The 16,110-nt window shown below is 37.7% G+C and overlaps 1 protein-coding gene across 1 annotated transcript; it reads right to left on the reverse strand.

The window, feature by feature from the left end:
• Positions 1-3,096: 3,096 nt before the first annotated feature.
• Positions 3,097-16,077, reverse strand: LOC136246511 (uncharacterized). The gene is made up of 4 exons (XM_066037989.1): positions 15,916-16,077; positions 11,964-12,098; positions 11,518-11,671; positions 3,097-3,370 (listed from the first exon to the last, which is right to left on the reverse strand). The coding sequence occupies exons 1-4, from the start codon at positions 16,043-16,045 to the stop codon at positions 3,277-3,279; spliced, it is 513 nt and encodes a 170-aa protein (XP_065894061.1). The 5' UTR covers positions 16,046-16,077; the 3' UTR covers positions 3,097-3,276.
• Positions 16,078-16,110: the final 33 nt, after the last annotated feature.

Consider the following 16,110-nt stretch of genomic DNA (forward strand, 5'->3'; position numbering starts at 1 on the left):
GGAGTAAATAGTTACTGTAGTAATAACCTTCAAACTCAATGGCTTCAATCCTAATTCTATCCAGTGTTTTCACAGCTCATTGTGATTAAATAAAGGATTAGAAAATATTGTGAGTTCTTTCAACTGACCAATGTTTAGAAGCAAATGTTTAATGTCACCATTACTATCCATCTTCAGTTCTAGTGTTTGTAGACATCCCATGTGATGCATTGTCTTCCTTAGTTGTTCAGGATCTAACTTGGTTGATGGTAGACTAAGATGTTGTACATTAATACAATACTGCAGCATATCTATCAGTGTTGATGGTACTCTACTGTTAGGAAAGGATAACACTTTGATATGTTGTCCACACACCTTCAAAACATCCTTCACAACATATTCATCACAACTGTCATAATAAGGCTACACAAACACATTCCACAGTGATGGTGTTCCTTCAATCACAAACTTCAACCACCTTGAAACATATCTCAGTTTTATTCTGTCACTTAGTAAAGAAAATGAGATGATATATATAAACTAACAACTCAATAGGAACTGATAACAGAGACTCCTGATCCAAATTATCTTGATCCATCTATTTGATGACAATTTAAAGTTAGTCCAGTTTCAGTTAAAACTTAGTTCCGCTACTGTAGAGTTTCAGACCAAAGCTACACTATCTAGAGCCTATTTATACCTACCCATGCATGATGCTGAGTATGCAAATACAAGTTTGTACAGGAATATGCTAGCTACTGTATTGCAAAATGATGATGTTTTTATTGAAGTTCTAAGACGCATAAAATTAAATATTTAATCATTACCTTTACTGATATATACAGTAATTGAAGTGATTCAATGACAGTGTGCTCACATTTTCGGTCAGCTGTGGCCATGTGGGCGCCATCCTTGCTTGCTGAAATTGGATTGGCAAAATCGTGTATGTTCATCACATGAGCAAAGAGGCTTTGAACGACAGAAAATAAAGTACAGTGTACTAACTGTACTAAACCGGGAGGGGTGAGGGAATTGCTTGGCAAAACTGGGGACCAGGAGCTGGGAGGTCACTTGCACAACACTACAAGCAAGTGTTTTTTTTTACAGTAAAGATGGTTTATTGATGCAGAAGAGATTCACTGCCATAGGGTCCCACACTACTGAAGCATACTCCAGTTGTGGTCTTACCATTGCTAAATATGCTGCTGCTTTCACTTGTGTAGAACAATTGCTTAGGTTTCTCTTAAGAAAGTTTAATGCTCTGGATGCTTTTCCTGTTATTTTGGATACATGATCATGGGGTGACCAAGACAAATGTTTGTCCAAGAGTACTCCGAGATATGAATGTCTATCAGTAATAGTTATTGTTAAGGTATATATGGTTGTTCAACTCAATAACTTTGAATGATGGGTGACTGAGATCTGGTGCATCTTATTATAACACATTTGGATACATTAAACCTGAGTTGCCATATATGTACCCATTCTGATAGTATATTCGATCTTGCTGAAGGATGGAAGCATCGTTCTGGGAATCAATTACTCTACAGTATATAACAAGCAGTCATCAGTAAACAGCCGTAGTCCCATCAACACAGGATTGGGCAGAGTTCACCTCTCTGGCCACAGTTTTAGCATGAAGACTTTCCTTTTCTTTTATTTATTGAAACTTTTCTCATGTGTGTGTACATGTATGTACTTAAATTTCTTTTGAGATCATGACTGCTAAATAGAGTTCACTGTGTCCACAGCAAAACAATAAATAAATAAAGTAGTACCCCTCCCCCAAACCTGAGGTAGACTTGCATACAAACTGCAGGCATGGGAATTGCAATAATATGCGTACTTCACAAAGATCAAGATACTCTAAGAGAAACGTCAGCCACTTTAATAGATCCTGCAGTCCCATTTTTATGTCTCTTAACTGCCAGGCCCAGTAGCTAGTTAAATTATTTGCAATAGATAGTCTAAAAGTATATAGAACTACTAAATTTAAAAATCATGCTGGGTGCATAGGTATCATGTCCCCAATGTCACCCATCATTGTCTGCTTTTTTGTAGCTGTAGCTATCATGAGTAACTTTCAATACTATATTAATTTGCTCAGACTTTTTTAACCTGCTCCATTTCCCCTGATTTTATTTATCCTACTGGCTCTGCTATTTAGACAGCTGTAAGATCCAGAGTGTGTCACGTGCATTTTCACAGTCCTGAGCTAGTCACTAGTATATCTACAGTAAGCAAACAATTTTGCTTTACTTTATTGTTCTGATAACTTGTACCACAAGAAATTTCTTTGTCAGTTATATAACAGTAAAAGTTCTTGAATTATAAGACTAATGACTGCATGTATTTTTATAAGGTATAATACGGATTTGTACAACTCGTTTATCTTCAACAGGATTAAGACATAAATAATTATTAATGACTAATGGACTAAACTTTGACAGATGCAGTTCAGTGTCCATAAGTGTATTGCATTTAAGAACGAACTTAATTACCAATTGCACATGATGTATACCATTATAAAAAATGAAATGCCAACATCCATTTTCTTAGGTCTATGTATAATGATACTGTTACTTATTAGTGGTATATACATATTTAGTAAGCTGTAAACATCCTCAGCAATATAGAGCTACATGTAGTACAAATGTGTGTGGTTGTTCAACACTGATAATTTTTTATGATTGTTTGATTATAACTAGTGATGCAGCCATGCAATCTGTAAAATTCAAACATTACAGTTACAATAACAAGTAAAAAATGACAAGGTTTTTTAACTGGGGGTTACACGAATGTTGGTTTAACTGTACTGTTTGTATGGGTACTATCAAGTCAACTATGTTATTAGCATTTAGCTGCATACAGATTTCTTGGCTCAATCTGTGCTGAATGCAGCTGTGATAGACAGCAATAATTGCTTTGCTGCACATTTTGTTAAGAGAGTATCAGCTGCTAATGTTTGCAACCACTAATGACATTCTAAAAGCAGCTAACCATCTGAAAATCTGGCCTTATTTAGCTACAGACAACACAGCTAGCATGAGAGATTTCCCTTCAGAAAACGCTGTATTGCATGACATACGGTATACATACAGTAGTAATAAAGCTCTCTATGATCATATACTTTAATTCATCCATGACTGTATTTGTTTGTACATACAGCAAAAATACTGCAAGCTAGCAATCGTTATGTTAGACAGTTTCTAACACATTAATAAACTAATCACTACGCATGTTCAAATCCTAACAGTCCAAAAAATCTAATGCAGCATCAAGTCAGCCATCTTGAATTCAAGCAGGTGGAGGTTTAGGTGGAGTCTGGCTGCAGAATGCATGACTGTAGATCAACCACTGATCGTTGACTTTACGCCATATCATGACAAAACTACAGAACAATACAGTGCAAGTACATTATTATAATATAAATACTTTACAAGAGTAGACCTCACAAATTTAATAATATGCTGTATCCATTCACTACAAGCGTTCAGTGTGTTTGTATTCTCTTAATCCTGTTCTAGTACTGAGATATAACCTGTAGTGTGATGGGGTGTAGTTTGTGTCCACATGCCCTGTTTTTACAGGCCTGGTCACATATGCACTTCCTTTAGCATTGGTCCACAGAGTTTGAATTTGGATCAAAATGCTCACCGTGAATTTTCAAGGTATAGTTTTGGTCCTGTTGATGTTTGCTAGGCCTACGTCAAATATTCCAGCATAATAAAAAAAGCATAATAGGCTGGAGTACTATGCCAGAATAATTCTAGCATATTAGGTGGACATTTCAAACTATGGAGCTTAATTCCAAGAAAATAGATTGAGACTCCCCAATAAAGCAGTCATTAGTCCTTAAATCAATACTCTCTAATAGAACAGTCACTTTACAGTGAAATACTCTAACAGAGCATTCACTGATTAAAATGTCCCAAGATAATTGTAACAAATGTTGCTAACTTAGGCGCATAATGCAAGCATAATGGAAACACTGAAACAGCATAATAGGTGGAAATTGCTGAAAGCATTTTGGACAAAATTTTGAGCATATTTGACTCAGGCCTAATGTTTGCACATGCAGTTACAAAGATGTTTTAAATAAAGAAATGTTTACTTCTACCACATCATAATCAAACTGACTCTACAAAAACTAACTATAGATATTTGAACTCTTCATGAGCAGGCAAATAAGATCGTGTATAGCAGTGATGCAGTGTAGGAAGCTACCATTGCTATACAATAAAAATCCATATAGGATTGAGATACTCTAATAGAACAGTCAGTCAAATGCTGTCACCACATGAAATCCTCCATGGTTATTGCTGATAATGAAAACTTCATCTGCAGCACTATCCCATGGGTACACTTAGCTGTAGCCTGCTAGCTAAGATTTTAATACACTTTGTCATTTATTATATTCTTCTATAATTATGACAACAACGTACTACTCATGACTGTCAATAATCCCTACAGCTCTTGATCAGTGCAGGCCATTTAGAAAAATGGCATATAGTGGACCCTTGGGTATCCAAACTGCAATGTGCCTCGGGCAATGGAAAAGTGGTCAGATAAGTGTACTATTTGGATAATTGAAGCCCATACATTAATTTTATTATACGGAGCTCTGTTGAAATATTCTAATAGAACATACACTTGTACTTAAAACACTCTATTAGAACAGTGATTTCTAATTTCGGATGAACAAGGGTTAGATGATTGAGTGTTTAACGTGCCATAATTTGCTCTTTTATTTTATAGTATGCAGTTCTTGTATGCAGAAAAGTTTTTGCAAAAGACTGAGATACTTTAATAGAATAGTCATCCATGTAAATCATATGAAAACATTTAACACGAAAATTTCCATCTTGAAATTTTTGTAGCATAAGTAATTTCTTTGGAGCAAGCACAAATTCACCAATATCATGCTTGTTCAAACTAGATGGGATTTAGCTGAGATGGTCACAAAATCATTGAATTTTAAATTTAACAAAAGCTATCATGATTAGGTTTGTGGCTATTATATTCATAAAAAATTCATCATTACACCTTTAAGCAGCAATGGCGGATCCAGCATGGGGCATTTGGGGCAAATTCCCCCCACCACCACCACCTTGTGGAGGAGCCATGCAGCCATGCAGCCATGCTTCTGATTAAAATAGCTACTAAACTTTGTGTCAGGCCAAGATCAGTTTATTAACTCATGAATTTTACTAGCATTTATTACAAATTAACCTGAAACCAAAGCAAACCAGTCAAACTGACTGTGAAATTACCACCCAGCACCTTCGTTCGTTCTAAGCGCCGCTAAAATTAATTATTGTGTTGCTGTTTTGAAGATATACAGAGCCTTTTAAACAGCATTAAGACTTCACAGCCATCTGAAAAGGCCAAATTAGCAAAAATCAACTGTGAGACACTACTAAGAGGTGATGATTTGTTGCTTCAAAATGCAGCACTGAACTAGAGAATCTGGCTCTCCCCAACCACCTACAACTTAGCCTATGTGTGCCCCTCCCCTTACCAGCTCCTGGATCCGCCCCTGAGCAGTACTCCATTTATTATACTTTTGAGAAATGTACAATATTCTCAACAATATGCTACAATCTCTGGCCGATATTATGTAATTTTTTTATTGTAGCAGACCATTTACACCAGTGTTTCAGCCTCAAATATCATTTAATATCTTAGCTCATTGCTGTATTAAGAGTATTTTCATTCTATAAGTTAATACTTTATTAGAGTAGTATAATGACTGCTCCATTAGAATTTCTGATTGCTGTATTAGAATATCTCAATGTGATTTTCTTACTTTGAGCTTTATAGTAGGTTCCCAATTCCCACATGTACTTCAGGCGATATCCCCAAGGGGATTTTCAATGAGTTAATGATGCAGGGACAGCCCGACAGATTTTGAACATCCAATGCTTAAAATATACTGGTTTATGTTCTACGGATAATGCAAACTTAATATGATTAAAATCATGTTTGGTTGCTTAACTCCCTTTACGTCCTACCAATTATGGCTATAATGCTTGGTCAGGAGTATTGTAGTGTTATATCCAACAGTTAAAAGCTCTAAATTTAACGTTTCAAGCTAGTCTTGCTTTTACAATATTTTTTACCTGCAATGTTATGGCTGTTCTATTAGAATACATCTGACTGCTCTATTGAAGTATCTTTAATGTTTTCTTTGCACAGTGCCTGAAATTTTGACTTAAACTTTTTGGAAGGGTAGGTAAGTTTAGGATTTTTAGTGTCCAGTGTAGTTATTAAGAAAAATTACAAACTAAATATGGTGATATTACTATTTATTGTGATATTTATAGATTACTGTTGGTTGACTGTTCTATTATAGGAGTCTTGATCTTCCATAATAATTTTGGAACTGCAAGTATGAGGCACATAGCATCACATGTTTCTTTGTAATACACTATGATCTTTTGGTGTCAAAAGAGCTTTTATAAACACTTATTATTTGGAAATACCGTGGTAATATGAGTATTGTGATATTATCGTTTTACTAAAATCTAGACAATACAGGAATCATTTCATCATAATACCTTGGTTAGAAAATAGCAACCTTTCTCCTATTCACGACTACCATACTGCATCATATCAAGACACACGGTAGTGTCGTGCGGCCCAAGTAGCCGGCGCGCCACACCGTGAGTATATTTACAGGAAGAAAGTAAACGCGATTTTCACACCTTTGTAGCTCCGTGATTCCTTATCCTATTAAAACCAAAGTTGCTACACAAATGCCGGCGAGGTAGGGGAGTCCACATACCAAATTTGAAGAAACTCGCTCCAGCCATTTCCGAGATACGAGCGGCCAAAGTTTGGGTTTATTTTCTTCGTTTTTTTCTTCTACTTCTTCTTTTCGCACACTTTGCAAAATCCGCAATAAAACACGAATGCGTGCTTGGATCGGGCTGAAATTTGGCACACTTAAAGGGCTCATTAAGGCGAATCTCAGTACCACGTTTGGTAGGAATCCGATGAACATTCACGGAGTTATGACTGATTATCTGCGTAAAATAAGGTCGAAGGTCTGTCACGCCCACAGGGTAAACCGCTTGAAGGAATGAGCTGAAAATTGCTATGTAGATGGAGTAACTATCGTAGGAGTGCCTTTTTGTGGTTTGAAAGGAATCCAGTTAAAGGCCATCGAGATATGACACAAAACCCAACCTATGTCACAATTACGCGATCGACTTTTATGAATAAAAAACTATTAGTTTTCACGCCTACCAGCCAAACCGCTTAGAGCAGTGAGCTGAAAATCGGTGTGTAGCTGGAATACTTATCATAGAAAGTCCTTGCAGTAGTACAGAAGAATCGGATTACAAACCACTGAGTTATGACCCCAAAGCCAACCACGTGTAGCATATGCGAGATCGAGATACTCTAATAGAACAGTCACCGTAATAAAGTATTCAGCTACGTTTATAACTTACTCCATTATAGAATTATATGGCATTGCAAGTTATTCTGTAGGGAGTTCAGCTACAAACTGTTAATCTTATAGACAATTCAGCTACAAGCAAGTCATCCTGTAGAGAGTTCAGCTACAAATATGTTGCTGTAGAGATTCAGAACATTATAAGTCACACTGAAGAGAATTCAACTATAAACAAGTCACCTTGTAGAGAGTTCAGCTACAACAAGTCACTCTGTAGAGAATTCAGCTACAAACAAGTCACTGCATAAAGGGTTCAGCTACAAAAAAGATACCTAGTAGAGAGTTCATCTAGATCAGCTACAAACAAGTTACTTTATGCAATGTTCAGCTACAAGTAAGTCACTCTGTAGAGAGTTCAGCTACACACAAGTCACTCTGTAGTACAAACAAGTCACCGTGGAGAGAGAGTTCAGCAACCAATCAAAAAACCACCATGTAAAAGAGTTCAGCTATACAAACAAGATATAACTCTATAGAGAGATCAGGTAGAAACTTAACAGATCACACTGTAGAGAGTTCAGCTAGAAACAAGTCATCCAGACTGAGTAGAGAGATCAACTAGAAAACATCACCTTGTAGAGAGTTCAAATCACCCTGCAGATAGTTCAGCTACAAACAAATCACCCTATAGATAGATCAGCTAGAAGAAGTCACCTTGTAAAGAGTTTAGCTACAAAGAAACTACCATGTAGAGAATTCAGCTATGAACAGATCATCCTGTCGAGAGTTCAGCCAGAAACAAGTCATCCTGTAGAGAGATCAACTAGAAGAAGTTACCTTGTAGAGAGTTAAGCTGCAAACAAACCATCATGTAGAGACTTCAGCTGCAAACAAATCACCCTGTAGAGAGTTCAGCTACGAAAGGATCACCCTGTAGAAAGTTTGCCTAGAAACAAGTCATCCTGTAGAGAGATCAGCTAGAAGAAGCTACCTTGTAAAGAGTTCAGCTACAAAGAAACCACCATGTAGAGAGTTCAGCTGCAAACAAATCGAATTGTAGAGAGTTTAGCTACCAACAAATCACCATGTAGAGAGTTCAGCTAGAAACAAGTTATCCTGTAAAGAGATAAGCTAGAAGAGGTTACCTTGTAGAGTGTTCAGTTATGAACAAACCATCATGTAGAAAGTTCAGCTGCAAACGAATCACCCTGCAGAGAGTTCAGCTACGAGAAGATCACCCTATAGAGAGTTCAGCTAGAAGAAGTCACCTTGTAGAGAATTCAGCTGCAAAGAAACCACCATGTAGATAGTTCAGCTGTAAACAAATCATCCTGTAGAGAGTTCAGCTACGAACAGATCACCCGGTAGAGTTCAGCTAGAAACAAGTCATCCTGTAGAGAGACCAGGTAGAACAATCACTTTGTATGTAGAAAGTTCAGCTGCAAACGAATCACCCTGCAGAGAGTTCAGCTACGAGAAGATCACCCTATAGAGAGTTCAGCTAGAAGAAGTCACCTTGTAGAGAATTCAGCTGCAAAGAAACCACCATGTAGATAGTTCAGCTGTAAACAAATCATCCTGTAGAGAGTTCAGTTACGAACAGATCACCCGGTAGAGTTCAGCTAGAAACAAGTCACCCTGCACAGAGATCAGCTAGAAACAAGTCATCCTGTAGAGAGACCAGGTAGAACAATCACTTTGTATGTAGAAAGTTCAGCTGCAAACGAATCACCCTGCAGAGAGTTCAGCTACGAGAAGATCACCCTATAGAGAGTTCAGCTAGAAGAAGTCACCTTGTAGAGAATTCAGCTGCAAAGAAACCATCATGTAGATAGTTCAGCTGTAAACAAATCATCCTGTAGAGAGTTCAGCTACGAACAGATCACCCGGTAGAGTTCAGCTAGAAACAAGTCACCCTGCAGAGAGATCAGCTAGAAACAAGTCATCCTGTAGAGAGACCAGGTAGAACAAGTCACTTTGCATGTAGAAAGTTCAGCTACAAAAAAATCACCCTGTAGAGAGGTCAGCTACAAACAAATCTCCCTGTATAGAGATCAGCTAGAAGAAGTTACCTTGTAGAGAGTTCAGCTACAAAGAAACCATCATGTAGAGAGTTCAGCTGCAAACAAATCACCTGTAGAGAGTTTAGCTACAAACAAATCACCCTCTAGAAAGATCAGCTAAAAGAAGTCACCCTGTAGAGAGTTCAGTTACAAAGAAACCACTATATAGAGAGTTTAGCTACAAACTAGTCAGCGTTGAAACCAGGTCACTACTGCTGTCCCGGATGACCCACTGACCGGGATAGCAATCCGGGTCAGACCCGGATTTGACCCAGATGTGACCCGGATTAAATTAAGCCGAGGCGCGCGATAAGAGCTATGTTTCGGGTATTCTCGAGCGAGCGAGACTACGTTTTGAGCGTTCGATTCACGTTGAGTAAACAAGTAGTTATGTGATAACTAAGCCGGTCAGTTCATAATTTAAAATCAGTCAGTGGGTTTGGTTCCACGCAGCTACTGTGAGTTTACAGACAGCAATTGGGTGTGGTTTCATACATACTTAGTCTTGCAATTTCCCAATATATTAAAATGGGTGTGGCTCACAAAAGTACTTAATATCCTGCTGCAAGACTAGACCTAGACTATATACAACTCATACATTAATCGATTAGTGGGCGTGGCTCCACGTAAGCTTGCAGACTGAAACGGACACAGTTTCATGCTACAGACTGCACTTACTAATAAATGAGCGTGGCTGAGCGTATGTTTGTAACGCGATAAGTGGGCCTGGCTCATGAAAGAGCTAAGCGACTAGCGTTTATAGGTTCCACGTCGCCAAACGATCAATTTCGTTTCTCACGTGATCCCTGACCCGGATAATTTGTAAACCGGGTCAGACCAGGATGACCCGGAGAAAATGTGACCCGGTTGACCCGACCCGGTTTCAACGCTGAAACTAGTGACCTTGTAGAGACATCAGTTACCTTGTAGAGAGTTCAGCTACAAAGAAACCATCATGTAGAGAGTTCAGCTGCAAACAAATCACCTGTAGAGAGTTCAGCTACAAACAAATCTCCCTGTAGAAAGGTCAGCTAGAAGAAGTCACCTTGTAGAGAGTTCAGCTACAAAGAACCATCATGTAGAGAGTTCAGCTGCAAACAAATCACCTGTATAGAGTTCAGCTACAAACAAATCTCCCTGTAGAGAGATCAGCTAGAAGAAGTTTCCTTGTAGAGAGTTCAGCTACAAACAAATCACCCTGTAGAAAGATCAGCTAGAAGAAGTTACCTTGTGGAGAGTTCAGCTACAAAGAAACCATCATGTAGAGAGTTCAGCTGCAAACAAATCGCCTGTAGAGAGTTCAGTTACAAACAAATCTCTCTGTAGAGAGATCAGCTAGAAGAAGTTATCTTGTAGAGAGTTCAGTTAGAAAGAAACCATCATGTAGAGAGTTCAGCTGCAAACAAATCACCTGTAGAGAGTTCAGCTACAAACAAATCTCCCTGTAGAAAGGTCAGCTAGAAGAAGTCACCTTGTAGAGACTTCAGCTACAAAGAACCATCATGTAGAGAGTTCAGCTGCAAACAAATCACCTCCGGCCTATGGCTGGATAGGCCGGCTTTGGGGTATACAAATACAAAAAGAAGTGAAATCTAATCCAAAACAGCCAAGCTGTAAAAAACGTGTGCGGCCCTCAAAAAGGCTATGGTGAAAAAAGATGTGAAATCCAAGGTGGCGGCCAAGAAATGGCTGTGATGGTAGGTTAATGGTAAAAATTTTAATAACGGCAATTTAGATGAATTTTTTGCCAAGACCAAGTGGCACAAAAATTCACCTGAATTGTTGTTATTAAAATGTTTACCATTAACCTACCATAACAGCCATTTCTTGGCCGCCACCTTGGATTTCACATCTTTTTTCACCATAGCCTTTTTGAGGGCCGCACACTTTTTTAACAGCTGGCTGTTTTGGATTAGATAATATAATCATGTAGGCCATAATCAAGACTATAATTAAATATTAGTCAAGCTGGAAGAAGGTAGCCTATTTTGTTTGATTGAAGTGCTACAACATATTATTTACAATATTCAATGCATGTATGCAGAGTGCTAGTAGACTTTATCATGTTCTTACTTGATTTTATCAAACACCTTTTTGCCTTCCAAGTAAGCAGTAGAATTACCATCAGAATAATAGTAGTCCCCTCCTATGGGAGCCATTTTGTCAAAAGTCTCCTCAGCTTCCTTTACTCCTGCCTTAGCAAACCCTTGTCCCACTGTCTTTGCACCTAAAAATTATATGAATAATGAGCTGTGGTGTATAGAACAGTGGAACCTGCATAACATAGACAATAATGTATTTATGAACACCTAGTAATACTGTTTAACTGGTGGACTGGCAAATTTTCTTGATTAAACAGAGAACAGATTAGTATTTTCAAGTGTTCACTTCAAAAGTTCTACTGTGATAACTGTATGCTTCATAATGTACAAAACCGTGGAACCAAATACTTGTGCAAAATAGCCGTAGTATTACCTATAATCTTACAATTCAACTGCAGTTCAACTATCGTATCATACCTTCTCGTCCAGACAATATTGCATTCCCATGTGTCACTATCCTACAATCTTCTGTGTAAAATGAAGCACCTTTATCAAAATCTTGTGCAATGAATGCTGCTGACATCTTCTTAACCTGTTCCTTAATTTCAGCCTCTGACACAAAATTTATTGAATAGTAAACACATTAGTTTATGATAGCATGTAATCAAATGTGTCACTGCACTTTAACATTGTTGACTATGCCTGTTCACAACTAGGTGACCAGCTGAGCCAAAAAAACCTATCGTATTGCACAGTTTGGATTTAAATTTTAAAAAATGCATTGAAATAAACTGGGTATAAATACATTCAAGTGTCACATTCATACAGTATTTTAATGCAGGTATAGAGTGAAATAAAGTTCAAATAAAGAAAACTTATACACTGTCAGATTTGCCTATTTTTGGAACACAAGAAAATCTTTTTGAGCAATATGTCCATGCCATATTTATCCGCATAGATTCCCTGGTGTTTATTTCTTATAATAATCCACTTGTGAACCAGTTGAAATGTCTTGTTGCTCCTTGTAGCATGTGGCATCCTTGTGACAAGTCACGAGCTTAATTATTTGTAGTAAACCTTGTCCTACAAATTAAGTCATTTTAATCTCATACCTATTCTTACAATGTGGTGACATCTCCTGGCCTTCATTTAAGACCCAGATAATACAGCAATTCAATGTTATGGGGGCTTATGCACAACACAGTAGAAATATGTTTATCATGATCATTTATTTGCTTGCTGAAATGGCCTTCTTCTTTGCAATTCAGGAGAATCACTATACTTTGATGAACAGTTTGAACCAAGTCCTGTCTATGTGTCACGATAATTAGCTCCAGTAATCTATTTACAATATTATGTTTGGCAGTATTATAGATAACAGAAAAACAACAAAACAGAATTCAAGGAATGTGCAAAAAATGACCAATTTTTGTTCAGCTGGTCAAAAATTGAAATTAGCTGACATCAAGACACTTGTGCAGTCAAGAAAGCTGGTGCACCACACTGTGGGCATACTAAAACACATTTTTCATGCTTGCATAGCAATTATGGTTCCTTCTTGAATTTTGGAGTACAGCTTCCTTCTACTGTTGGCAACCCACATACTAAATTAAGAAAAATCACCATTATGCATTTGTGAAATATAATCCCAAAAAGTTAAGCTATTATTTTTGAAGGCACCTAATTTTTTCACACTTTACAAATTTCATTGTAAAACACAAATTTGCAACTCAATTCCCATGAATTTAGTGTATATTAATTAAGCATGTGTTGAGGTTAACGCACAAAGTAATTATATAATACTGCAAATTTGAGATATTTTCAAGAAATTATGGATGAATATTTGCATTCAAAAGACTTCTATCCTTCACTTTGACTTCATAAATAACATAACAATGATGCTAGATAAACAAGTAAGTTGCTGATGGTTTCAATACTATTTGTGTTTGTAAGTTTCAGTATATAAAAGGGCTCTTTGATACAACTGAATGTGTTGTCTTTCAAATTCAAGCTTCTCACCTATTGAGGGGATGTGGGAATAATTTAGTGACAGCAATAACATTATTTAAAGTAGCTAGTGATTGTGCACAGATACGTCCATACCAGTAACTTGCACTGATAGCTCAGGACATGCAGTTATATCTGTTAGACAGTGACATGATGCAAACTTTACTCAATGTGTGGAAGTCTCTTTATTTATGAAGAAACCTGCAGAACAGTTGAAAGTTAATACTTGAAACAAGTTCACGTCGTGGCCTTCACCATAATATAGCTACATCACTCTGTATATACTTAGACAGCCATGCTGGCAATTGCTAATCACTTTTGCTGCTATTCCCACACTTTTCCGAAGCCCCAAATATCTATTTTTTTTATTTTTATAAAACATTACTGACACTCCCTAGATTGCTGTGACATCAAGTTAGTGAAATGCCAAAGAGAAGCAAGGGAATACTTAAAAAATAGTGAATCAAGAGAGGTTACATATATAATAGTGGACATTTGATAACTGTACTTCAGTCTACCCATGACTGAATTAGGGATTAAATGCTCACTAGCAGAGGAGGTCAGCAGCGATATAAGCACTACTTTAAAATATTACCTTAATTGCATACTTTGGCTTGAAACTTCACATGAGCATTAAATTAATAGTTGCAATTCAAAAACTGGCAAGCAGTGGGGGTGACAGGTGGTTGTTCGATATATGGATTGTACTTGTTATAAGCACTAAGGCAGTGTAGTTTGTTATTCCTAGATTTTGAGGTGAAAATTATACAACTCTATTTGACACGTCTCTTCAAGCACTAACCGGGTATGCATATTTTTGTGAGCAACACAATGATGTCACACTTTGCTACATATTCCACGCATTGTATTTCATCCCAGAATATCAACTTTTGTGTAATTAATTTCTAAAGGCGCTTGATCGCTGCCGACCTCCTCTGGCCCACTAGCATTATCTCCAACCTCTTTGCTTCACTACCTTTTAGCTATTTCCTTGTTTCACTACTTTTTCATCTCTAATCCAACTTAAGTTCGTCTTTTTTTTTATTTCTACTTGTTTACCTTTTTATAATATGACTGCATACTGCATCAATAGCATAAATCATGTTGTAAGATAAAATTTATCGTTTAAACGCGCCCCCCAAAATTAATTACTGAGAAAATGGAAATGCTATTAGGCTTCGTTTTCAGCTATGTTCAGTCCGTTACACAGCGTTACACAAAGAGACCTCCGCAATCAATCCAGTCACAACGGAAACTCGGACGATTCTCGTTACAAACGTTGAGAAGCCATCCCGCGGCTCTACCGCGAAACGACACCTTGCGCTGTTAGCAAAGATCAATGGGACGCAAAGTAGGACACATATTGAAGCATGCATTGTACGTACTGCGGTATGATATGCCAAAAAGCACCAAGTAGGGCTGAAGCGACGTCTAACAGTGAAAAATCATGCCCCTAGTCGAGTTGCGCTAACTGCAGTTAGCTATTCGGTAAGAAGAAAATTCTGCCAAATTTTTAAGATTCCATAGCAAGCTATAAGCGTTTTTGGCCACTTTGTAGACACTTTTGGGCTTTCCTAACCTCACCATTTTGAGGTTGGTTTTGGGGTGGTGTTTTTAGCCAGAAAATTCCAAACCTTTATGAGCCCTAATATATACTATTGTACTGGGTGATATTTAGAAAAAAACTTGTACGAAATAAAAGCGAAACAAAGCAGTCAGCTAGATTATCGATCCCGCGGTACTGCATGTCCATGCTCTGTACCGCGCTGTTTCCAGCTACCCACCTCCCTTAGTTTCTACCTTATGAACTTGAGACTGAAGCAACCACCATAATATAGCTAGTAGAAAATGTGAAGAAAACCATAGCTGAAACCGACCCTAACTTTAACGATAACTGAAGTACGTAACGGCAAGAAGGTATGCACAGAGGTGATTCCTGGCAAAGCGATACCGAAGATTCCGAAATTTCGCATTACAAAGCATTCATTTTGCACGAATGCTGTTATATCTTGCAACAGATCTCCAGGATCTTGCAATGCAAGATCATTGTTGCAAAAAACACTTTCTTTATGCAAGACTTCGCGAAATCCTGCAAAACCGTAGCTACATACAGGATAATTTTGTCTGGGACAAATACAGCGCGTTCTTCAATGTTAGCTTGCCTCGAACTCACCATAAACTTACCTTCATATATAAACTAGTGTGTTTGATGGTCGAGTAAAATGCCAGTCAAAATCGCCTTCCTAGTTTGTAAACCGCGGTAGCTACCGGAACAATATCCCCGCGGTAATATCCACTTCGTCAGCACACGAAAGCGCCGGGTTATTTTTAACCATATACCTCACTAAGTAATGGGTGCAGTTACTGCAGCTGTTATCTATTCCTAAAATGTATCATGTAGACCTAGTTACAAAATATTTACCTGCCATTGTGAATGATTCCTTCAATATTAAGGGATACAAGCTATCTGCTAACCAACTTGACACGAGTACGAATAGACTGCTCTTAGCGCAGGATTTTATATGAATTTGCGCAAGGCCGCGGCGCAACATTCCGGTATTCTAGTTAACATCCTGTTGTACACATAACTACAGTAACTTGCAATCACGTGCTGAAG

This window comes from Dysidea avara, chromosome 2, assembly GCF_963678975.1.
Source record: "Dysidea avara chromosome 2, odDysAvar1.4, whole genome shotgun sequence".
In the NCBI taxonomy this organism is placed as follows: Eukaryota; Metazoa; Porifera; class Demospongiae; order Dictyoceratida; family Dysideidae; genus Dysidea; species Dysidea avara.